This window comes from Podarcis muralis, chromosome 13 (assembly GCF_964188315.1).
Source record: "Podarcis muralis chromosome 13, rPodMur119.hap1.1, whole genome shotgun sequence".
NCBI lineage: Eukaryota > Metazoa > Chordata > Lepidosauria > Squamata > Lacertidae > Podarcis > Podarcis muralis.
In genome coordinates, this window is record NC_135667.1 from 23,573,184 (window position 1) to 23,598,362 (window position 25,179).

Consider the following 25,179-nt stretch of genomic DNA (forward strand, 5'->3'; position numbering starts at 1 on the left):
CAGAATAGGTGATACCAGCTAGCTTCCATGAGATGGGCTTTGTTTACAACACTTTTTACATGTCACATAAATGGGGGCTAGCCTGGGGGTGGCGTTTCTGATTTTTATGCCTCATGAGAATAGCCATTTTTTCAGCATACGCCAGTATGTGTGTGAATGTGTGAATAAGATACTTTTGACGTTCAGGCTGTGTTGTTGCTTATGTAGTCAAAAGGGCACTATACACTCAGAAAAGTTAATTAGGGTTGACCTAAGTCTGGAATTTCCCAGACATACCCAGAATACTGCAGTCAAAAGCAGTACCTGGGCATAAAATCTGGAAGTATGGCAATCCGTATCGGTAGTGTTGTCTTTGCCAATTTCCCTTAAAAATAGCCGGGGGGGGGGGTGCGTTTGTGTGTGTGGGAAAAAAACCTCAACAACTTTGGGCAAAACTGAAAAAAGCTCAACATTGCCAAAAATAGCAACTTTTGTGTCCCGATTTTCATTTTCTGAAATATGACAACCCCAAGTTAATGGCAGAAGGTTTGCAGAAGTACAGAAAAGTTTCAAAACCTTTCTCCCCATCAACAAAAAAAGAGGGGTGTGCAATGAAGACTTTGTGCACTGTGGCCAAAAAATGTTCTCCATTGTGAAGGGGTGGACTGGAAAATGAGAGAGAATAGAGTATCCTGAACAGAAACACTCAACCCTGCAACTCTTTTCTTACAGGCCTTACTGACAAAAATCATAAAACTATATAATTGGGGAAAGATCCACAATAGTTTCCCAGATTATGGAGTCTCCACCTTTTCTGAGGTAACTTTCAACCATAACACCTGTTTGCACCAAGGCAGGACCCTTCCCTTCCTTGCTTCTCTGCACAGGTGTCCTCTGTTACCTCTGGACTCCCACCCAGTTTTTTAGTTGGGGGTGAAATCTGAATTTGGCAAAGGGAGCCTAGTCTCTTACTCCTCCATGCCCTCTAGTGGAAGAGCCCTGAACATGCAGGATCTGTGGTGAACTGTAGAGCTTAAAGAATAGCTTGGAAAGTCAAAGTCAGAGATCAATTTGTTTCTACAAGAATGACTGGCCTATTTTCATTGTTTGGTTTAAATGTGGTTTTAACAGCTAATTTCAAATGTATCCGAGAGGAAGGTACTTAAGCCTTGGTCAATTCTCTCTCTCCACAACTGATGAGGTGTCTCCAGGGCACATTAAGAGTGTCATAAAACTGAGACCAAACTTGTTGATATCTCTCATTCTGGGCTCTGAGGTCCGAATTGCTTTCATAACATCACCTTTAAAAAAGGCATCTCAGCAACTTATTAAATTAACATTGTTATGGGCAGATAGAGTATTCTTGTTAGGCTGTTCAAGAGGTTTGGATTTTATGGATTTTTAGGTTTTGAATTCAAATCACTGTAAAAGATGGAGCAGTGAGGTTCTAGTCAAGATTCAAGATGGCAGCCAGCAACAACCACCAAATGAAAACTTTGTGGCAGGTCACATTAAGCTTATTGGTGTCCAGGTCTGTTAATCAGGCCACAATATCAGAATCCATGCCTGGTGGTGATGGGTTTCTAAAACACCAAAAGGGTTACCCTTAAAAATCACCCCGAAGCCACAGGGAGTTTTACATGCTTACACACACACACACACACATACACAGAAGTAGAGGCTAATGGTCAAGGCAGGGGTTCAAACCCTGCCTCTGTTATGAACCCACTTGTCTCTGGCAATCCACCACACTTTCAGCCTCAGCCCCTGTGTCTGCAGTATGGAGATAATACTGGCATGTAAGGATAACAGAGGCAATGGTTCGATTCAGAGTTCGACATAAAAAGATGTGTGCTGTTCCTTCTCTTCATCATCCCCTTGTGGGTGTTGAGATTAGCTTCTGCTTCTAGTCTGCTGATTCGGTTAGATTCTAAACGCACCAAACTACTGATTTGTGCAAACCATATTGCCCTCAAATCCGGAACCCAAACTATGTTCTGTTGCAAAATAAAACCTCCTAATCTCTTTTCCCTTGTGTGCAAAAGAAGGGGAAGGGAAAGCACACCCTCACATGATGGATTGTCATTGTGTCTGAATGCAACCTACTGAGAGATGCTAATTTAAATTCTAAGTATATGTTAAACTAAGGTAAAGGTAAAGGACCCCTGGGCGGTTAAGTACAGTCAAAGGCGACTATGAGGTTGCAGCACTCATCTGGCTTTCAGGCCGACGGAGCCGGCATTTGTCCACAGACAGCTTTTCAGCTTTCAGGGAAGTTTTTAATGAATGATATTTTCGTGTTTTTTGGTTTCTATGGAAGCCGCCCAGAGTGGCTGGGAAACCCAGCCAGATGGGCGGGGTACAAATAAATTATTATTATTATTATTATTATTATTATTATTATTATTATTCCAGGTCATGTGGCCAGCATGACTAAACAGCTTCTGGCATAACGCAACACCGTGACGTAAGCCAGAGCGCACAGAAATGTTGTTTGCCTTCCCGCCACAGTGGTACCTATTTATCTACTTGCACTGGCATGCTTTCAAACTGCTAGTTGGCAGGAGCTGGGACAAAGCAAGGGAACTCACCCCGTTGTGGGGATTCGAACCGCCGGCCTTCTGATCGGCAAGCCCAAGAGGCTCAGTGGTTTTAGACCACACACATAATTAACACCATCTGAATCTCATGTGCGAGAGTATGGTGAACAGACAACCTCCAGTTCATGGATGTGAGATCCACTGATCTTCTCAATTTGGTTACCCCATAGAGCACAGGAATTTTTTCATCCCACAAATAATCTACATGCATGTGGAAATCACAAGACATAAAGAAAATAAAAAGAGGATTGCTTTTTAATTGAAATTATTATTATTATTTGTATTCCGACCCTATAAATGTAGCTCTTAGGGCAGTTCACAATTTAAACATATAGATGGCATTTTCCCTAGCTTATTTCTGTAATACTGCAAACACCACCTCTTGCTCAAAGGCAGCGATAGAGGGAAGGAGGCCCATTCTGCCTAAGCTACAATAGAGAAGACAGGTTAAGACCTCCTCCCTCCCATTCTGTGTACAGACAGGCCTGGCAAGTCAATTTTACATCAACAATGATGATAGGTCAGCGCATCCTGCACTGCACCTGAGGGTAGCAGGCTAGCTTAGGTGTCACATGGCAAGCCTCATGGTACCTCCAGCATCTGCTACCTGAGACAGCTGCTTTGCTCTACCTAATGGTAAGGCTGGCCCTGCATAATACAATACACACACAAACACACTCTCACAACACTGTGAGAGACTTGGCATTGACCCACCTTTTTATAAAAAGAATCCACAAATTACTTTTTTCGGAAGTTCTGTAAGCGCCTGCAAATATGCAAGGCACGGTAAGTCAGCAATACTGCCCATCAGGGTATAAGACGACAATACTCAGAACCATGGCTGTGCTTTTAAAAAATAGTCAATGGAGCACATTATGCAAATTAAGCCAATGTGCATACATTTGCTTACGGTATATTACACAATTGCCTTCTGTTTTTGCTAGCTAAGGAAAAGGACAAAGGGTTACCCAGAGCACTGAAGCTCCTGTAGATTTCCTGTTCAGCCCTATGGCTCTGATTTGCAAAACTGCACCATGCATGGTTTTCAACATTATTTCTATAATCTTATGGACTAGAAACATGCCTGCAGGATGAAAAACCAAGCTACAGCACAGATTCTCAGAGGGTGCAATTTTGTGTGAAATACACGGAGCCCTGCTCCTCATACTCCAGCTACTATTTATTTTCGTGCTGCTGCAGGGGCGGGGAATCATAGTGCATTTGTGTACAACAATGCATGCCCAGGCAAGCTTGAGCATGGCTTGGGGAATGTGCAAAAGGGCATGCGAGTGATGCTCTCCGTCCACCGCAGCATGCACGCATGGCACTGATGCAGGTTGGAGCGCACAGGTGAACAGAAACTGCTGTGTTTCTGTTAGTCGGGAAACGTAAAGTTACATCGAATGACAAATTATTCTTTGCGTCCGCCCTTGCTATCCATCCCGGTGGATTCGCTGGTGCTGAAGGAGGTTGGACGGGTGCGCAAAGCCCTTCTGGCACATGGAGCACTTGTACGGGGTCTCGCCAGTGTGCACCTTCTCGTGCACGGCCAGGTAGGCCAAGTCTTTGAAGAGTTTGCTGCAGTGCCGGCACCGGTGAGGCCGCTCAGTGCTGTGGACGCGCTGGTGCTGCAGGAGGAGTGAGGGCCGTGCAAAGGCCTTGCCGCACACCCCGCAGGCATAGGGGCGCTCGCCAGTGTGAGACCGCGCGTGGATGGCCAGGTACGAGGACTGCTTGAAGGCCTTGCCGCACGTGGCGCAGGCAAAGGGCCGCTCCCCCGTGTGCACCCGCTCGTGCGAGGCCAGCGCGTTGGACTGCTTGAAGGCCTTGCCGCAGAGGACGCAGGAAAACGGGCGGTCCCCGGTGTGCACCCTCTCGTGGACGCGCAGGCTGTGTCCGTAGGCGAAGCGCTTGCCGCAGACGCCGCAGACGTGGGGCTTGTCGTCGCAGTGCTGCCGCTGGTGCAGGAGGAGGGCCCCCGCCGCGGCAAAGCCTTTCCCGCAGGCGGTGCAGGCGAAGGGCCGCTCCGTGCAGTGCGTCAGCATGTGCCTCTGCAGCTCGTAGGGAGTCTTGAAGCGCTTGGTGCAGGCGGTGCAGCGGTGAGGGCGCTCCCCCGAGTGGATGCGCCGGTGCTCGGCGAGGTTGGAGGCGCGCTTGAAACGCTTCCCGCAGAGCTCGCAGCGATGGGGCCGCTCTTCCGTGTGCACGAGGGCGTGGCTCTTGTAGTCCGAATGGCGCTTGAACGAGGCCTGGAGCGGGAGAGGGAAAGCGGGGCAGAAAGCAACAGGCTGACACACACGCAGCAACCCCCAGGGATCACCTGCTGGACAGAGAGGAATAATTTCCGGTGCCTGCTCCTCTGCACAAATCGCTTCTTGTCATTTATCATATTGATTAAGCCACACAGAAAGAAGATGGTCATCTATTTGATTTGGAATGTATAATTGACTTTATTATTTGTGTTATGATTTGGTATGTTATTAATTGGAAAGTTATTAATGGAAAATTAACAAAAAATTATTTACAAAAAGAAGAGAGAAGATGGTCATCTCTTTGGATTTTTGTATGGCTTAACCATGAAACCATTTTACAGGGACGCGGGTGGCGCTGTGGGTAAAACCTCAGTGCCTAGGACTTGCCGATCGTATGGTCGGCGGTTCAAATCCCCGCGGCGGGGTGAGCTCCCGTCGTTCGGTCCCAGCTCCTGCCCACCTAGCAGTTCGAAAGCACCCCTAAGTGCAAGTAGATAAATAGGTACCACTTTATAGCGGGAAGGTAATGGCGTTTCCGTGCGCTGTGCTGGTGCTGGCTCGCCAGAGCAGCTTCGTCACGCTGGTCACGTGACCCGGAAGTGTCTTCGGACAGCGCTGGCTCCCGGCCTCTTAAGCGAGATGAGCACGCAACCCCAGAGTCGGTCACGACTGGCCCGTACGGGCAGGGGTACCTCTACCTTTACCTTTTTAACCATGAAACATCCTTATGTAAGCCGCTCTGATTGCTTTTGAATGACTGGTGGCTACCAGCAGTTTGCCAAAATGAAAATAATGCCTTTGGCTTTCCCTGAGCTGCTGCCATTCTATCAGAATACCTGAACTGCTTCCATCCCAGCTGGTTGTTATATATGAGAACTGCAACTTTACAATGGTGTTGCTGGACTACAACTCCCATCAGCCCCAACCACCATGGCCAGTGGTCAGAGATGGTGGGAGTTGCAGTCCAGCAACATATGGAGGCCCTTAGTTATTGCAATATAAAGAGCACAAAACACAAACACACACATATACATACCTTACTATTTCCTCCCAAGGAAAATGCTGCAGAGAAAGACTCTTTGCCCTAGATGGTGTTTACAGGTCCGGAAAAGCAGAAAGCATGAATCAATACATTTGGTTCCTTCTAACAATGGGCAGCAGCTCTGCCTCAAAATACGAGTTGGATTTTTACCTTGCTCCAAAGGCTAATCCTGGAAACCCAACGGTTTACTTCTCTGTGTGTTTTTCCTTTCATTCCCATTTCTAGCTTCCTGCCTGCTTTCACCCGCCTCACCTGGCACAGTTGGCAGCAGAAAGGGCGTTCCTCATTGTGCACCACTTCATGGCTGAACAGCTCCCATGCCCGCTTGAAAGCCTTGGCGCAGATGGCACACTGGAATGGCTTCTCATCCACGATCACCTCCCGGATCTCAAAATCCTCCCCTCTGCAGTGCTCCAAACGCTGTGGCAGGCACGACAAGAGCGCCACCTTTGTAGTGGGCACCAGCTTGGCTGAGGAATACACCCCATCTTCATTTATCAGCTGCACCACGTCATCTGAGCAGGGAGCTTGGGCGTCTAGATTCTCCCGCATCTCCTGCCCATTCTCCGCAGTTCCCTTCTTCTTGCAGGTACCCTGAGGCCGTAGATGCCTCCCATGGGAAGGCCCAGCTTCCTCCATGCTGCCTATAGGCCTGCCCACCTCCTGGGCCACAAACCCTTGTTTTCTACACTGCTGGGGCTTGTGGCTGGAGAGGGAGGAGTGTTGCAGTTCTGCCACCCTCACCTCAGTCTTGGAGGTGGCGGCGGTGGTATCCTTGCACAGAAAGTGCTTTTTCCTAGAGTGGCCTACAGAGCTTCCGGCGAAATCCAGCTCCTTCTCACCATTGTTCCAGTCCTCCAGGGATACCAGCAGCTCAGATCCCACAGAGCCGTTCTCAGGTATGCGACATGGTGAGAAATCCGCTTCATGGGCAGGAGAAGAGGGAACGTCCACCATGGTGGGTGCTGCTAACTTCACGAGCCCACTCCTCTACAAGAAATGACAAAAAACAAGTAATTTGCCTAGTTTTTATTCCTATTCAAAGCACTTCACACACTGTCTGGTAGGTCAGCGTTGTTATCACTGAAGATAAGACTACGGCTGAGGGATGGTGGCTTGCCCAAAACCACCCGGTAAAAAAGTTGAACACACAACTCAAAATCATAGTCATTTATGCATGCCACAACTGCAGCCCGTGTTTTGTTAGCCCAAAAATGGAAAACAAGTGAGGTCCCAATCAAAGGAGAGTGGCTGCTTAAGTTGACAGAATGTGTGCAGCTTGCAGACTTAACATATGGAATAAGAGAACAAGAAGAACATGTTTAGAGAAGATTGGAAAACATTTATTGAATATATGTGAAATAACTGTGTACAGCTGAAAATGCTGGCAGCATTAAGATAAATTCAACAGTGTAAGCACAACTGCATGCACTAGAAAAACACAAGCATGCAAGGCCAAGCAGAGCAAAATATACCATTGTAGAATAATCCTGTGTCAACGATATATTCTCTGCACAGAAACCTTTTCTGTGTAAATTTTGTGTCGTGTTCTAAGCCATCCTGATATCTACAATGCGTCCCTGTGAGATGTTATATACTCCATAACTTGGAACGATATACTGTTTTGTTGGGTGTGAAATACAGCTTGATTTCCCAAGACACATTACAATGCCAACAAAGTACATATGCGGTGCATACGAAAATATTCCAAGTGTTTGTGTGTGTGTTTCTGCAAGGGAAAAATCAAGTTTCCAACCACAACTACTAGCGATTGCGTTATGGGTAAGGGTGCCTTCTGTTTCTACGAATATTCTTGTGCATTTCCAAATTCTCCAAGTATCATGAAACCTGGCTGCCGCAGAGCAGTAAAGGCCTAACGGGAGGCACTACTAGGTATTTAAAGGACTTGGGGCACAGTCCAATGACACAAACTTGCACAAAATGTTAATATGTTATCGGTAACTTATATGTATAAATGCGTCTGGAAAATTAAGGTGGTACATGGCTGGAGTCTCAGCAGCACTGAGATGTGCAGGGTGCCCAGTTGACCTACAGGCATTTATTTTTTTTAAAGGAAAGTTTTATACAAGAGAGAAGAGGAACATGGGATCTGTGGCCCACCACAACAGGCCCAGGGCTTGGGTCCCCTTAGACACTTTCTAACAATGCCCCTGGGATTAAGGAGTGTCGCTACTTTCATCCAAAATGGCGGAAGCCTCAGGAGTCAAGTGATCTGCCACATTTTCATATACTTACCTAAATGAAGGTCTTCATATTAAGACTATCATATTAAGACTAGCAGCAGTATGGGCCATCTCTTCAATAACTAATCCAACAAAGAACAATGCTGGGAGTTAACTGGTCTCCTTGACCCTACGCAAAAAAACAGGAGAAAACAATAAAAGATATGACTCTGGAGGCCACACAAACACATGCAATGTGGTGTTGTCCACTGATGACATTGCCCACCACCCAACCACAGGAAATGCACCACAATATATGGAATGTAACCCATGCTCCAATCATCTTAGAAAAAGTATATATATCCATCAATCTACTATGGGCAAATGCCCTAAGCGGCTTCACCTTTGAGAATGACTGGCAGACAAAACAGCCCTACCTTGAAGGCACAGAAATTCAAAATACCCCTGGGACTACTGGATTTCAGCAAGACCTGCTGAAATTAACCCAGCAGGTGACACCTCAAATAACGTTTGGGAGGTTTACTAGGTTCAAGGTGGAGAGCACAGTACCGCAAGACAGAACCTACAGCATATGGTGATTGATTTTGCTACTTCTGTTTGTTGGTATGTTGGTTTATTAAAAAATGTTACCCCCTCCCATCCCAATTCTATCCTGGCTTTTTTCTTTTATTTAGTAAGGAAGTGAGGATGGCAGATCAAATGGCATTACATCCCGCTGAGTTGAGGGAAGCGATTGGAATTCTCGTATTCTGTTTCACTAACTGTGTGTAGCACGTCTGAATCCACTGCTAAGAAGGAAAATGGGGGCGGAAGGCAGAGGGGGCAGACGGTCCACCTCGGCGTTGCTAAAATAAAATAAAATCAGGTTCCCCACTTCCTCCATGGAGCAAGCCAAGGATCCCACGTCCCTCCTTCCACCTCTGGGGGGAGGGCTCTCCCTTCTGACCCTCCCCTTCGAGGATGGCTCAGGGGTTGCCACGGGAGCACTGGCAGCCTTTGGGGATCTGGGTTCACGGAGCCGCGCCCGAGAGGGGCTGCACCGCCTCCCTCTGTGGGCGCCCTAGGGTGGGGTGGCGCGGGCCCCTTCCTCGCCTGCCTGCCTGCGGGAGTCGGGAGAGAGGGGGGCGGCGAGCCTTGCCGCGACTCACCCTGCGGAGCCGCCCGCCTCCTCTGTCTCGCTCCTCCTTCCTCCGCCCCTTTCGCGCCGGCGCCGCTTCGGAGCTCCCCCAACCCGACCCCTTCCTGGCGGACACGCGGTCGCACCAAGAGTTGGGCCGCCCTCCTCTTCCTCTCTGCAGACCCGGCAGCACTTCCAGGCGGCGGCAGCTGCAGTAGCAACGCTGGTGCATGTCTTAGCAGCCCCCCCCCCAACATACACACCCCGCTTGCTTTCCATCGCAAGTGCGCATGCACCGTCTCGCTGCCCCCTCCCGCTCCGCACTGGATTCCGCAATGGATCAAGCACCGAGTAACTTCTCTTTCCTTCTTCCTCCCGCGCCACTGGTCGCCCCTTTCTTTGCTACCTAGGAGCCAACGTCGAGGGGCCCTTAGCCCGCCCCAGTAAAATATTTGAGCACCCCCCCCCCCCGTTAGTGGGCATTGTGATGCAAATTATGTGTTGCGTCTTCTGATCAATTAAGCGGGGGGGGGGGGGGCTGACCTACTCCCTCTCCCCCCTTCCATCATAGAATTGTACAGTTGGAAGGGACCCCCAGAGTCATCTAGTCCAGCCCCCAGCAATGCAGGAATCTCAGCTAAAGCATCCATGGCAGCCTCTGCTTGGAAACCTCCAAGGAAGGAGAGGCCAGCACTTCCTAAGGGAGACTGTCCAACAGCTCTTATTGTCAGAAGGCTCTTCCTGATGCTTATTCGGAATTTCCTTTACATGAAACCAGCGTGGCTCATGGTCAAGGGCTGATGAGCATTGCAGTCCGACAGTGCCGGATTTACGTATAAGCTAAACAAGCTATAGCTTAGGGCCCCACTCTTTTGGGGCCCCCAAAAAAATGTAAAGGGGAAAAAAACCTGGATGTACATTTCCAAAATATAAGAGAAAAAACAAATCAAATAAAACCTACATACAGCAACAGTGGCAAATGGCTTTAGATACCTATTAGGTCCATAAATTACCATATAGCATATTTTTGTTGTTTAGTCGTTTAGTCGTGTCCGACTCTTCGTGACCCCATGGACCAGAACACGCCAGGCACCCCTGTCCTCCACTACCTCCCGCAGTTTGGTCAAACCCATGCTGGTAACCTCGAAAACACTATCCAACCATCTTGTCCTCTGTCGCCCCCTTCTCCTTGTGCCCTCCATCTTTCCCAGCATCAGTGTCTTCTCCAGGGAGTCTTCTCTTCTCATGAGGTGGCCAAAGTACTGGAGCCTCAGCTTCACGATCTGTCCTTCCAGTGAGCACTCAGGGCTGATTTCCTTAAGAATGGATGCGTTTGATCTTCTTGCAGTCCATGGGACTCTCAAGAGTCTTCTCCAGCACCATAATTCAAAAGCATCAATTCTTCGGCGATCAGCCTTCTTTATGGTCCAGCTCTCACTTCCATACATCACTACTGGGAAAACCATGGCTTTAACTATACGGACCTTTGTTGGCAAGGTGACATCTCTACTTCTCAAGATGCTGTCTAGGCCTGTCATTGCCCTCCCAAGAAGCAGGCGTCTTTTAATTTCGTGGCTGCTGTCACCATCTGCAGTGATCATGGAGCCCAAGAAAGTAAAATCTCTCACTACCTCCATTTCTTCCCCTTCTATTTGCCAGGAGGTGATGGGACCAGTGGCCATGATCTTCGTTTTTTTGATGTTGAGCTTCAGACCATATTTTGCGCTCTCCTCTTTCACCCTCATTAAAAGGTTCTTTAATTCCTCCTCACTTTCTGCCATCAAGGTTGTGTCATCTGCATATCTGAGGTTGTTGATATTTCTTCCAGCAATCTTAATTCCAGCTTGGGATGCATCCAGCCCAGCCTTTCGCATTATGTATTCTGCATATAAATTAAATAAGCAGGGAGACAAAATACAGCCTTGTCGTACTCCTTTCCCAATTTTGAACCAATCAGTTGTTCCATATCCAGTTCTAACTGTAGCTTCTTGTCCCACATAGAGATTTCTCAGGAGACAGATGAGGTGATCAGGCACTCCCATTTCTTTAAGAACTTGCCATAGTTTGCTGTGGTCGACACAGTCAAAGGCTTTTGCATAGTCAATGAAGCAGAAGTAGATGTCTTTCTGGAACTCTCTAGCTTTCTCCATAATCCAGCGCATGTTTGCAATTTGGTCTCTGGTTCCTCTGCCTCTTCTAAATCCAGCTTGCACTTCTGGGAGTTCTCGATCCACATACTGCTTGAGCCTTCCTTGTAGAATTTTAAGCATAACCTTGCTAGCGTGTGAAATGAGTGCAATTGTGCGGTAGTTGGAGCATTCTTTGGCACTGCCCTTCTTTGGGATTGGGATGTAGACTGATCTTCTCCAATCTTCTGGCCACTGCTGAGTTTTCCAAATTTGCTGGCATATTGAGTGTAGCACCTTAACAGCATCATCTTTTAAAATTTTAAATAGTTCAGCTGGAATACCATCACTTCCACTGGCCTTGTTATTTGCAGTGCTTTCTAAGGCCCATTTGACTTCACTTTCCAGGATGTCTGGCTCAAGGTCAGCAGCCACACTACCTGGGGTGTACGAGACATCCATATCTTCCTGGTATAATTCCTCTGTGTATTCTTGCCACCTCTTCTTGATGTCTTCTGCTTCTGTTAGGTCCTTACCACTTTTGTCCTTTATTATGGTAATCTTTGTACGAAATGTTCCTTTCATATCTCCAATTTTCTTGAACAGATCTCTGGTTCTTCCCATTCTGTTGTTTTCCTCTATTTGTTTGCATTGCTCGTTTAAGAAGGCCTTCTTGTCTCTCCTTGCTATTCTTTGGAAATCTGCATTCAGTTTCCTGTATCTTTCACTATCTCCCTCGCATTTTGCTTGCCTTCTCTCCTCCGCTATTTGTAAGGCCTCGTTGGACAGCCACTTTGCTTTCTTGCATTTCCTTTTCATTGGGATGGTTTTCGTTGCTGCCTCCTGTACAATGTTACGAGCCTCCATCCATAGTTCTTCAGGCACTCTGTCCACCAAATCTAAATCCTTAAACCTGTTCCTCACTTCCACTGTGTATTCATAAGGGATTTGACTTAGATTGTATCTTACCGGCCCAGTGGTTTTTCCTACTTTCTTCAGTTTAAGCTTGAATTTTGCTATAAGAAGCTGATGATCTGAGCCACAGTCAGCTCCAGGTCTTGTTTTTGCTGACTGTATAGAGCTTCTCCATCTTTGGCTGCAGAGAATATAATCAATCTGATTTCGATGCTGCCCATCTGGTGATGTCCATGTGTAGAGTCGTCTCTTGTGTTGTTGGAAAAGCGTGTTTGTGATGACCAGCTTGTTCTCTTGACAGAACTCTATTAGCCTTTGCCCTGCTTCGTTTTGATCTCCAAGGCCAAACTTGCCAGTTGTTCCTTTTATCTCTTGCCTCCCTACTTTAGCATTCCAATCCCCTATAATGAGAAGAACATCCTTCTTTGGTGTCACTTCTATAAGGTGTTGTAAGTCTTCATAGAATTGGTCAATTTCAGTTTCTTCAGCACCAGTGGTTGGTGCATACACTTGGATTACTGTGATGTTAAAAGGTCTGCCTTGGACTCGTATCGAGATCATTCTATCATTTTTGAGATTGCATCCCAGTACAGCTTTCGCCACTCTTTTGTTGACTATGAGGGCCATTCCATTTCTTTTACAGGTTTCTTGCCCACAGTAGTAGATGTGATGGTCATCCGAACTGAATTCACCCATTCCCGTCCATTTTAGTTCACTGATGCCCAGGATGTCAATATTTATTCTTGCCATCTCATTTTTGACCACCTCCAACTTACCCAGGTTCATGGTTCTTACATTCCAGGTTCCTATGCAATATTTTTCTTTACAGCATTGGACTTTCCTTTCGCTTCCAGGCATATCCGCAACTGAGCGTCCTTTCGGCTTTGGCCCAGCCGCTTCATCAGCTCTGGATCTACTTGTACTTGCCCTCCGCTCTTCCCCAGTAGCATGTTGGACGCCTTCCGACCTGAGGGGCTCATCTTCCAGCGTCATAACTTTTATATGCCTGTTGTATTTGTCCATGGAGTTTTCTTGGCAAGGATACTGGAGTGGTTTGCCGGTTCCTCCTCCAGGTGGATCACGTTTGGTCCAAACTCTCCACTATGACCTGTTCATCTTGTGTGCCCTGCTTGGCGTAGTTCATAGCTTCTCTGAGTTCTTCAAGCCCCTTCGCCACGGCAAGGCAGTGATCCATGAAGGGGATATAGCATATAGTCAACACAAAAAAACCATGACAGTTTGTTGTTGACAAAGGATAGTTGGACATATAAAGGGCCCCATTACCTTTAGTAGCTTAGGGCCTCATCAAACCTAAATCTGGCCCTGTAGTCTGACAACATCTATAGGGCCACAGATAGCACCTTCCTTAGATGGAAGAAGCTGGAGCTGTTCAGATGCCGAGTACACTAACCGGAGGTAGTAAACACAGTCCCTGAGTTGTGTTCATTGCCTCAGCAATGTCAACAAGGCTGTAAATGTTCCCGGGAGAAGAATGTTTTGAACCTTGGAAGAGAAGCTAGTCTCTCAGTAATAGATCTGGTTAAAACTGAGAATGTCACTCTGGTTGTTGTTTTTTAATTGATAATAACAGAGCTTTTAGCCGTCCACACTATAAGAAAATGCCGTATAGCATTGATTTGCATGACCATGCTGGTCATGGGCCAAATTCAGGAACATAGGAAAGCTTTTTTTTATACCAACTAAGACCGTGTGTTTGTGGGGCTGCCCTTGAAGATAGCCTGGAGGCTGAAACTAGTGTAGGGTGGGATCCATTGAGATCAGGTGTCACCGGTCCTGAAAGCACTGCACTAGCTGCCAGTGAGCTACTGGGCCCAATTAAAGGTAGTAGTAGCAGATGGAGCCTTAAATGGCTTAGGACCTAAGTGCCAACCAAATCAAGCTTCATGGTGATGCCACTGCTGCTGGTGATTGCATGGTTGGCATTGACCTGTTGTTCCCTATTTTTAGTATGTCCTCCTCTGGTGAGGTGCATCTATCTCCCTCATTATTTACATTATTGACTTTCAGGAGGAAATCGAAAATTCCCTGGCATGAAACACTGTTCCTGACAACCCTGAGATCACTGGTTCAGAGAATGTTTTAAGCTTTTTAGAATGTAACTGTTTTCAGAATGCTTTTTTAAAAAAATATGCTTTATTGTTGATGTGCTTGTCACCCTGGGCTTCTTCCAGAGGAAAGACAGGATATATAGCTACGGCCATTTTGGGATTGGGATAGCAAACGTGTTCTATCCAATGTCCCACCCACCCACCCACAAGCAACCTAGCTGCTGCTTTCTGTACCAGCTGTAGCCTCCAGAACAACTTCTTCTGGATAGCTCAGTAGGTTAGAACATGGTGCTGATAGTGACAAGGTTGCAGGTTTGATCCCCATATGGGACAGCTGCGTATTCCTGCATTGCAGGGGGTTTAAATAGATGAGCCGCAAAACAACATAGAGTTTAAATGGGAATTCCCGGAAGGGATCTCATTTACCTATAGGAGTAAAAGACACAGGTTGATAAGTTCAGAGGAAACCGGGAAATTCTTGAGAAAATATAAAGAGTTGAGATTAGAAAAAGAAGAAGAAAAAGGGGAAGAAGCATCAGGTGGTACAGAGTCGGAGGAAGAAGTAGAAAGCAGAGGAGGAGAAGAAGAGGAACAGGAAGCATAAGAAATAGTTAAAACACAAAAAGGAAATAAGCAAGACTAAATTCATTTATCATGGTATTAAAAATCACCAGTTGGAATATTAATGGGATGAATGATAAGAAAAAACGAAATAAAATTGAACAAATATTAAAAAAAGAAAGCTCAGATATCATTTGCTTACAAGAAACTCATATAGCAAGAAGACATAAAAGAGTACTGATAAACAAAAGATTGGGAAACGAGTTTGTCTCCTCAGATAAAGATAAAAAGAGAGGAGTGGTTATATATATCAAAAGGCAAATTGAAGCGCAACAAATTTTTAAGGATGAAGAGGGAAGGATAATGGCGGTCCAAATAAAGTGGCAAGGAGAAAATCTAATTATTATCGGGGTATACGCCCCAAACGGTAATAAGTCACACTTTTTTAAAAATCTGGAAGAAAAATTAATGGAATACGTAGATCAGAAAATGATAATATTGGGAGATATGAACGGGGTGGTCTCCTTAGAAATGGATAGACTTAGAGAGGGAAGTGGCAAAGATGGGAAGTTACCTAGAACCTTTTTTACATTAGTTAAAAATTGTAATCTGATTGATAGTTGGAGACTTAGACACCCGTTGGTAAAACAGTTTACGTATTATTCCGAACCTAATCAGTCACTGTCCCGAATTGACCAGATTTGGACCTCAAACGAGTTAACTCCAAGAATTTTAAAGGTGGAGATTCAAGCTAAAACCTTATCTGACCACAATCCAATAAAATTAGAGCTGAAAGACCTGGAAGAAAGAACCTTTAGGTGGAGATTAAAAGACTGTCTATTGGATGATCAAGAAATAATTGAAAAAGCTCAGAAAAAGCTAATAGAATATTTTAAGGACAATATGAATAAAGGTACTAAAACAAAGGTGGTATGGGATGCAAGCAAGGCAGTGATGAGGGGTTTCTTCATCCAGCAAAGCGTGATCAAAAAACAAAGGAAGAGAAAAATGGAAAAAAGAGATATTAAAACAGATAATGGATAATGAACAAAAGTTAATTCAAAAACCAAATAACCAGAGAGCGAAGGAGAATATTAAAGCATTACAATCTCAGTTTGCGATGCTAATAAATAGAGAAGTGGAATGGAACATCAAAAAATTGAGGCTGAGGAGTTTCGAATTCTCAAATAAATCGGGCAAACTGCTGGCATGGCAGATAAAAAAGAGAAAGGAACAAAGTACCATAAATAAAATAATAGTAGATGGAGAAGAGAAAACTAATCCTAAGGAAGTAAGGAAAGCATTTGTGGACTACTATAGTGGTCTATATAAAAACAGAGAGAGATTCAACTCGAGGAAAATAGAAAGATTCTTAAAGGACAAAAAGGTTCAAAGGATACCAGAAGAGAAAAAAGTACAATTGAATACTCCAATAGAGACAGAGGAAATAGAAAAAGTAATAAAAGAACTAAAAAGAGGGAAAGCACCAGGTCCGGATGGATTTACGGCCAGTTATTATAAAGAAATGAAAGCTATACTATTGCCACCACTAAAAGAAGTGATAAATAACATCTTAAAAGAAAGAGAAATACCAGAAACATGGAAAGAGGCATTCATAACATTAATTCCAAAGCAAGATGCAGACTTATTACAAGTTAAAAACTACAGGCCGATTTCTTTGCTAAACTTAGATTATAAAATTTTTACAGGAATACTGGCAAACAGAATGAAAAATATATTGCTAGACTATATTCATGGAGATCAATCAGGTTTTTTGCCGGGGAGGCAGATGAAGGACAACATAAGAAACATAATAAATATTATAGAATATCTGTCGGCCAAGAGTGACAAACAAGCTATATTGGTGTTTGTGGATGCAGAGAAAGCATTCGACAACACAAACTGGGATTTCTTACTAAAACATCTAGAATATATGGAGGTAGGCACAGAGTTTCTTAATGGAATAAGAGCAATTTATACGCAGCAAAAAGCGAAATTGATTATAAATAATGTGGTATCAGAAGAAATAAAGATAGAGAAGGGAACAAGGCAGGGTTGCCCGCTATCTCCACTGTTGTTCATAACTGTTTTGGAAGTGTTATTAAATTCATTAAGACAAAATAAAAAGATAAAAGGGATAACAATCGGTAGAAACGAATATAAAGTCAAAGCATTCGCAGACGATTTGTTAATAACATTAGAGGATCCGACGAACTCAATAAAAGAAGTATTGGAAGAACTAGAACAATTTGGCAAGGTGGCGGGCTTCAAGCTAAATAAAAGTAAGACCAAACTAATGACAAAGAATATAGATTTAACCACAATTGAAGAACTAAAACAACAAACAGAGATAGAGGTGGCTAGAAAGGTGAAATATTTAGGAATATGGATAACCCCAAAAAATATAGAATTATTCAAGAATAACTATGAAGTGGTATGGAAAGAGATTAAAAGGGACTTGGTGACGTGGGGAAAGTTGAAACTATCTTTTTGGGGCAGGATAGCCATAATCAAGATGAATGTACTGCCGAGAATGTTGTTTTTGTTTCAGAATATTCCGGTAATTAAAGGTACAGGGATATTTAAAGAGTGGCAAAGAGAGGTCTCGAAGTATGTATGGCAGGGCAAGAGGCCAAGGATCCAGTTTAAATTATTGACAGAGGCAAAAGAAAGGGGGGGATTTGCACTCCCAGATTTGAAATTATACTATGAGGCAGCGTGTCTATGCTGGATAAAACCATGGATAAAACTAGAAAATAAAGAACTCTTGGATCTGGAGGGCCACGACAATAGATTTGGGTGGCATGCGTATTTATGCTACGAGAAGAAGAAGGTACACAAGGGATTCGGAAGCCATATATTCAGAGGCCCTCTAATAGAAGTTTGGGAGAGGAACAGATTCTTACTGGAACCCAAGGTTCCGCACTGGATGTCCCCACTAGAAGCCACAAGTATTAAAAAAATTAACATGCGTGATAAATGGATTACTTATGAACAATTGTTAATTAAAGAAGGGGAGAAGTGGAAATTAAAACCCTATGATCAGGTTAAGGAAAAGGTGTTTGATTGGTTACACTATCTCCAAATAAACGAAGTGGCTAGGAAAGATATTAAAGACAGAGGATACATAGGAAAAGAGTCAAAATTCCAGATGGAGATAATAAATAATGACTATAAAATATTATCAAAAATGTACAATCAGCTGCTAGAGTGGAACTTAATAGACGAGGAAGTAAAGTCGGTAATGATACACTGGGCAAGGGACTTTGGCTATAACATCTATTATGAAGAATGGGAGAAATTATGGAGAAAAAATCTTAAATTCACTGCATGTGTAACTTTGAAGGAAAATTTAATGAAGATGCTATATCGGTGGTATATTACCCCTGCGAAATTAGCAAAAATGTATAAAGTATGTAATAAATGCTGGAAATGCAGGGAAGAAGAGGGAACCTTCTACCACATGTGGTGGGATTGTAAAAGGGTTAAGGGTTTCTGGGAAGAGGTGTATACGGAAATGAAAAAAATTTTAAAATGTTCTTTTGGGGAAAAACCAGAAGCCTTTTTATTAGGTTTATCAGGAAAGGAGATTAAGAACAAAGACTGCAAATTCTTCCAATATGCTACAACTGCAGCAAGAGTGTTACTTGCCCAGAATTGGAAACAACAGAAGATACCGACAATTGAGGAGTGGAGAGAGAAACTACTAAATTATGCGGAACTAGATAGATTGACGGGAAAAATTAGATATTTAAAAGATCAAAGGTTTATAGAGGATTGGGGAAGATTTGTGGAGTATCTGGATAAATTAAGTGAGGGACAAATAACGCTAGTAGGGTTTAAAAGAACTCTGTGAGAATAGCAGGGCTATTGTCGAAAGGAAAAGGGTGGAAAGGAATGAAACAATGTCAATAGATAGTAGGAGATGCGAAAGTATGTGTTAGATAGACAACGAAAGATTTGCGGAGAGGTCGAAGGAAGTCTTAAGAATGAATTTGTAGAATTAAATGAAACTGTTTGTTTAATTTTGTTGGTTTATGTTGAAATAATAAAAATTATGCTGGGAAAAATAAATAAATAAATAAATAGATGAGCCGCAGAGTTCCTCCCAACTTTACAATTCTATGATTCCAAAGTAGCCCCCCCCCCCCACCTAGAGTGCATTGCAGTAATCCAACCATGTGGTTACCATTTCACAGATAGCTCAATCCAAGAACGGCTGTAGCTATATATCCTACCCTTCCACCCCTCAAAAAGAGGGCCAAAGATGATTTCAATAAAGTGTGCATACACTCATTCATATGAATAGATGCACTTTAATGTTCATAAAAATGCAATACCTTACACCAGGGAGGTGTAAGGTTCATGCTTTTGTACTGGAGCAAAGGTAGATGTAGGTGGATGACTAGGTCACCCTAGAAGTGCCTCATCTTCAGTCTGCTGTCTAGGTGCCAACTGTTGATGAGCAACTTGAAGGTTTTCTGATAGCTTTTTCTCTCTAAACCAAGCTGAGGCTGCATACATAGCATATGTTTAAAGTCTCATAGGAACTATCGTTTAGCACCCCAGAGCTACAATCCTCAGCACCCGTAACAAACCACAGTTCCCAGGATTCTTTTGTGTGTGTGGGGGGGGGAAGTACCTTGAAGGTATGGTGTGTACACAACATTGAACTGGTCAGGTCTCCAAACTGCAAACTGTCCTCTGTAAAGTAGGACAGGTGAACACCCTCTTTAGTGCACATAACAACATTAAAAGATGGTATCTCCAACATCCATTTATTTTCTTTTTCAGTAAATGACTTGGGTGTTTTTTGGATGTAGAGATGTTAATGCAATGTGGAATGAATGAATACCTGAGTTAATAAATCTCCCTCCAAAAAAGATAGTAATTGACTATCAGAAGACAGGGCTGCCTCAGGTAAATGGGAAGAGTGGCTGCCTTGCATTTACACAACCCAAGTATGTTTTCCTACAAAGTCTCAGCGGAAAAGCTGACAGTAACTCCCCACAGGATTTTATGTTTCACCCTGCCCTGAGCTTCGAGGAAGGACTGGCTGGAACACTTCAGTTCCCCTGAGTTTTTAAAGGAATCTCCATGACAACTCACCAAAGAGAGGTGGGGAGCCAGCCATGGTCACCATGGAGACTTGGAGGTTGCAATGTGGTTGGAGTTACACAATACTCCATGGGGAACTTTGTTCAGCATGCCAAAAACAAAACAAAAAAATCCCCGAGTACTTTTAGTGGGCCTCAAAAAGCTTGAAAAGGCTTTCAAGGTCAATAGAGTTTGCTTCAAGCCAAGGCTTAGGATCAACCTTGGAATAGTTTTAGTATTAGAAAATGGTTGCTTATGTGCATATGCAGAGTGCATTTCCTTCCTAATTGCAGCCAGCATCTCCACACCTAGGAAATATTGCAAGGGCTACTTGTCTCCTCTCTCTCTCCCTCTCTGTGTATGTGCATAGATTGCAGACAGGCTTCATTCTAGGAATCTTTTCTGCCACAAATTCAACAGTCCAACCATTCCCTGCCAGAAGGCAAGACCATCCACTTCTCCCTTTGGCACATTACAGCCCGAGCTACCCATTTATAACAATGTGTATCTATGTATAAGCATCAGCTGCCTGTTTTGTCTTTTTTTCTTCCTGTGAAGCGTGGTCTGCTACCCCAAGCACCTCAGGTTTTGCATAGCTACAAATGTCTTGCAAAGTTTGCAGAGGAGGAAATCTGTCAGCTTCTGTACATGGAATGGGTGTGGGGCCAGGGCCGTAGGAAGGGGGGTGCAGGGGGTGCAGTCCCCCCAGGTGTCATCCCTGAGGGGGTGACAAAATGGTACACTGCAGGGGGCGGCACTTACTGCGGGGCCTGGCCTGCAGCGCACCCGAGCCACGCGTCTCTCCTGGGAGTGACGCGGTGGCTCAGGGCCCTGCACTGCCCAAAATAGGAGTGTGGGGCTTGCGTCTGCCTGGCGGACTCCATGGGCAGCTTGCCATGGCGTCCCCCTGGGTGGATTGCCGTGGTGCCCCCCTGGGAGGATGGCCACAGCCCACCCCTGCCACTCCAGGTGCCAGAGCAGCTAGCTACGCCCCAGTGCAGGGACATCTTGCCTTTAATTTCAGGCAGCAGGTCCTGGGCCAACCCTGGGGGCCAGTCATTCCCATCCAACTTCGTGGCAATCAGCAAAAGTGCCTTTTCTGTGACACCTTTGGCACAACCCCTTAGTCCTCATTCTGTACTGAAACTAAGCTTCCGATGCTGCACTGACTGGATAGGTTTTCCCACTTGACCTTTGTTTCCATCCCCCCCCCTTCTGTTGCCTCCCTCACAGTAAACTGTGGACCATAAGTAGGGGCGCAAGAGAAATTAAATTATGTTTGTGTTTAAAGGCAAATCTACCTAATTTAAACTTTCCAAAACTAATGAGAACTGAAACACAGGCAACCTTCAAAATATGCACATCTCTAAATGTTGCATTGTGCTTCCTGAGACATTGCGTACAAAAACGCATACACTGGGGTCAAGTGTGCATAAATATGCATGTATTAGTGAAAATGTCATACCAAATGCATTGTATTATTGGAAAATGTTGTCTATCAAAATTGCATTCAGATCTGCTTATTAGAGGGAGTTCTTACTAAAATGCAATTAATTTTTCACGAGGAGCTTTTTTTAAAAAATGCAAATTTATGTGGAAATGAATTTCAGTCTGGAAAACTGAGGGAAAACCAAAAGTGCTAGATTTGCCCAACCCTAACTGTAAGTGCTTTGGGGCAGGGACCTGCTTTTTGTTTGGTTTTGTTACTCTAAAGCTATATAAATAACAACAATAATAGAACTAATGCAAGGGACAGAGGCACCCAAAAGTCCTAGATTTCCTGGCCTCATTAACCAGCCACAGTTAGCAATCTCCACGTGCTGCCTTCATGGCCGGCAAAAGGGCAGAGAAAATAACATACGGGGTAATCCAGGAGACAGAGGCCTTGTCCCCGCCATGCTGGCTACATACGGCAACCTCTGCCCCTTCTGGGCTATTGACCTCCAGGAATGCAGTTGGCAAGGCAAGGGTCACCCTACAGCAAGAGAGAACTGGCCAGGGGTCAAGGCAGCAGAGGGTGGCCTCTTGGCCAGGCCTTGCCGTTGCCAGTGGAGCAAACAATTCAAAGTACCACAGAGATTTACTCAGTTTTTCACAAGAGATCCTCAAATGTTCTGTGAAATCACAAGTTCTGAAATTCAAAGGTTATTTTTAAAAACTGCATCCGATACAATAAACTGATGGTCTGGGAATTATCTTCCGCTTCCTATTTTGCCTTAGGAGTGTTTACAAGTAAGAAACTCCACGGGCCAAAGGAGTTTCTAATTCTCACTAGTGAAAACGCAGTTTGAAAAATCCGACATATGAGTTGTTAAGATGAAGCTAACAGGGGTTTTCTGAGGTTCAAAACGTGGCCCAGCCAGGCCTCCTCAGAACACTAGAACTGCATTTCCCTATGCCCTTCAGTGAACATGAGATCCCAATTCTCTTGCATAAGGGACATTTTCCAGTGTGAGATTGGACAATCTGACAGCAGCTGCTAGGAGCTTTTCCAGAAGTGGCTAAATTCTATTGAAAGCAGTACAAGAAGTCTTTAGACAGGGCTGGCTCAATACATTTTGCCTTCTACCTCATCTTCCACACACATAAGCTGACTAGACTGTAAATTGAATCTTACTTTGGTACTGGTGACAGGGCTGCTGTCTTTGCCACAACTGAAGTCAGCCGGCTAGCTTAGGCAACAAAACACAGGCTGTAGGGCACACTGTGTCCCCTCCAAAACCTTACTGCCCACCCCCAAAATCTAGCAACAAACTAGCGGATCTTTGAGCATGGGTGTTATATGCTGACCATGTTAACAATCATTCTGCACTAACTGCCATTTCCAGACCAAGTGCAAGGGAAACTCCACACCTAGAGTACATTGCAGTAATCTAGTCTTGGATTCACCAATGCCTGGACTACTGCGGCCAAGCTCTCCCAGCCCCATAGGCTGCCATCTTTTGTGGAGAGAGATCTGTGGGGGTGAGGGGCTACTTTTGTGGCCTGCAAGTGTGGAGAAGGAGCCATCCTGCCTCATACCCTCCAACGTTTCTCCAATGAAAATAGGGACGTCCCATTCCATAATGATAATTTTACTATTTATACCCCTCACATCTGACTGGATTGCCCCAGCCACTCTAGGCAACTTCCAACATATATAAAACATTTAAAAAAACAACAACTTCCCTGTACAGGATTGCCTTCAGACAGCTCAGGGGTCATACAACTCCATACCCTCCAGCATTTCTCCATTGAAAATAGGGACATATTACCATACTCTCCAACATTTCTCCAATGAAAACAGGGACATCTTACCATACCCTCCAACATTTCTCCAATGAAAATAGGGAAATCCTAAGGAAAAGTGGGACATTCTGGGGTCAATTCAGAAATTGGGATGGCTTCTGTAAATCAGAGACATCCCTCGAAAATAGGGACACTTTGAGGGTCTGGTGCCCTCAGTCTTCCAAATCAGCCATGCCTCTGGTCAGTTTGGCACGAGTTTATTTTTTCCCCCTCTTCAGGAAAAATCTCCTGTTTCAGCTTTGTGAGCACACTTATTGTGGTTGTTTTGTTAGCTTTTTGCCTCTTCCTTGTCCTTATTTGCTTGTCTTGTCATTTTCTCTTCTCCTTTCCTCGAAATGATAAATGAATAAATAAACACACAAATAATTCCTGGGTGCACACCCAAACAAAATGTGCTCCTCCTCCTCCATCTGTCCAGGGCAGATAATGGGCCAGTTTCTCTGACACAGGAACTACTTACAGTGCCAGGATTTCTTGCCAGGATTCAAGCTCAGCATTTTTTCCTTCATCCATCCCACAGAGCTTAACATAATAATCTAAGCAAAAAAAGACTGCTCCCTGCCCCAAGGAGCTTACTATCCAAATTTTGCTGATGGAGTCATTTGGAATGCCACTCATGATGGGCAGAAGCATTCCAAGGCAGTTGGAGCCAGTTCAGGAAGAGAATTTTGTCAGAACAGGGAGAGAAAAGGAGGAGGCGGATAATAGGGACTTTCCAGATTATTATTGTCTCAGAACTGACAGTTTTTATTACCATGTTATAGGAAGCACTGGCCAATAAGATAAAATCTCTGTTCAATGTTCTTCAATAATTACAAGTCCTTTGACAACGACTCTCTCCTTCAGTTCCTGAAGCAGCATTTCTATCCAAACTCTCTTGCCACGATGACAAAGGGAGGCAAGGGTAACAGGAAAGAAATAACTGAATTCAAGAATAAACGGAGATAAGATGTGAATGTTATTAGCTCGATCAGGAGTAAAGAGGTAAGAGTATAATGAATCCTGCACATTTAAAAATTCAGCATGATGGCAGTGAAAAAAGACCCAATTTCAAGGGTCAACCTTTATCCAAATTCACTACAAAAAAATCAGAAGAATCTGATTTTTAAAACCTCACAGTACAAATAGCAAGGGTTTCATTTTTTTATTTTCCCTCTTGACATGCAGATTCCACATTCAGAAATCTACATTCTGTTACTCATCTCAGGTCAATACAGATGGACTTTTAACCTTTCTGAGTGGGACTGATTTCAGAAGCAGATGGCACTGCCATGGCCAGCAGTGACTCCCTCCTCTGCTAGAATAAGCTTTAAATTCTCTCCCTAAAACCATGGTGATACTTCTGGGATTCCTATATTCTTTGTAGCTCTTATCCTGATTAGCAGCAACATAGTAACAACAGCCTTCACAGTTGTTGCCTGATAGGAGACCTGTGTAATGCAAAAGCTTCCTCACTTTCAGGGACGCTAATAAAAGGAGCCACTTCAACATATGTGGGAAGCATTTGTGACAACCTCAGCAGGCCGTTGCAGGAGGCGGGCCTGAGCTCCTGGCCTCCTGTTAGATGGACAGTTCCTGAAGCTAATCTTGATGCCGCACTTGCCTGTCCAGTAGCCAATGAGAAGCAACTGAGAATTCCCCTTCTTTATCCTGGTACACCCACAGCTGATGCAACCCTAGTGCAATGTGCCGTATCGCGGCTGCCTTTGCTGTGTGTGTTCTGCTCTCTGCACTGGTAAAATAGTTCTGAAATACCGTACCATCTAGTTCTTGCTAACATGTGGACATTGTAGGCAGGCATAAACATTCAAGCCCAAAGACCGGCTTGTGATGATCTCATTTTCAAGTTGGGGGCAGAGGAGAGGGCTATTGTTACTGCTTAAAATCTTCTTTAACCACTTGAGTGCTAAATACTGTATAGAAAAGAGA

The 25,179-nt window shown here is 44.5% G+C and overlaps 1 protein-coding gene across 2 annotated transcripts; it reads right to left on the minus strand.

Moving 5' to 3' along the window:
- Positions 1–2,818: 2,818 nt before the first annotated feature.
- LOC114581816 (uncharacterized) lies at positions 2,819–9,435 on the minus strand. Of its 2 annotated transcripts, none has more exons than XM_028702450.2 (4): positions 9,226–9,435; positions 8,130–8,246; positions 6,126–6,863; positions 2,819–4,828 (listed from the first exon to the last, which is right to left on the minus strand). In XM_028702450.2, the coding sequence occupies exons 3-4, from the start codon at positions 6,828–6,830 to the stop codon at positions 4,013–4,015; spliced, it is 1,521 nt and encodes a 506-aa protein (XP_028558283.2). In that variant the 5' UTR covers positions 6,831–6,863; positions 8,130–8,246; positions 9,226–9,435; the 3' UTR covers positions 2,819–4,012. The 2 variants fall into 2 exon arrangements, with proteins under 2 accessions (XP_028558283.2, XP_028558284.2); XM_028702451.2 differs by lacking the exon at positions 9,226–9,435 and adding an exon at positions 8,494–8,937.
- Positions 9,436–25,179: the final 15,744 nt, after the last annotated feature.

Excerpts from the sequence above, each read along its gene's own strand:
- LOC114581816 (XM_028702450.2), bottom strand. The coding sequence starts at position 6,830 with ATGGTGGACGTTCCCTCTTCTCCTGCCCATGAAGCGGATTTCTCACCA. Across the intron at positions 4,829-6,125 it reads TCTGCTGCCAACTGTGCCAG|GCCTCGTTCAAGCGCCATTC; the intron begins GTGAGGCGGGTG and ends CTCCCGCTCCAG.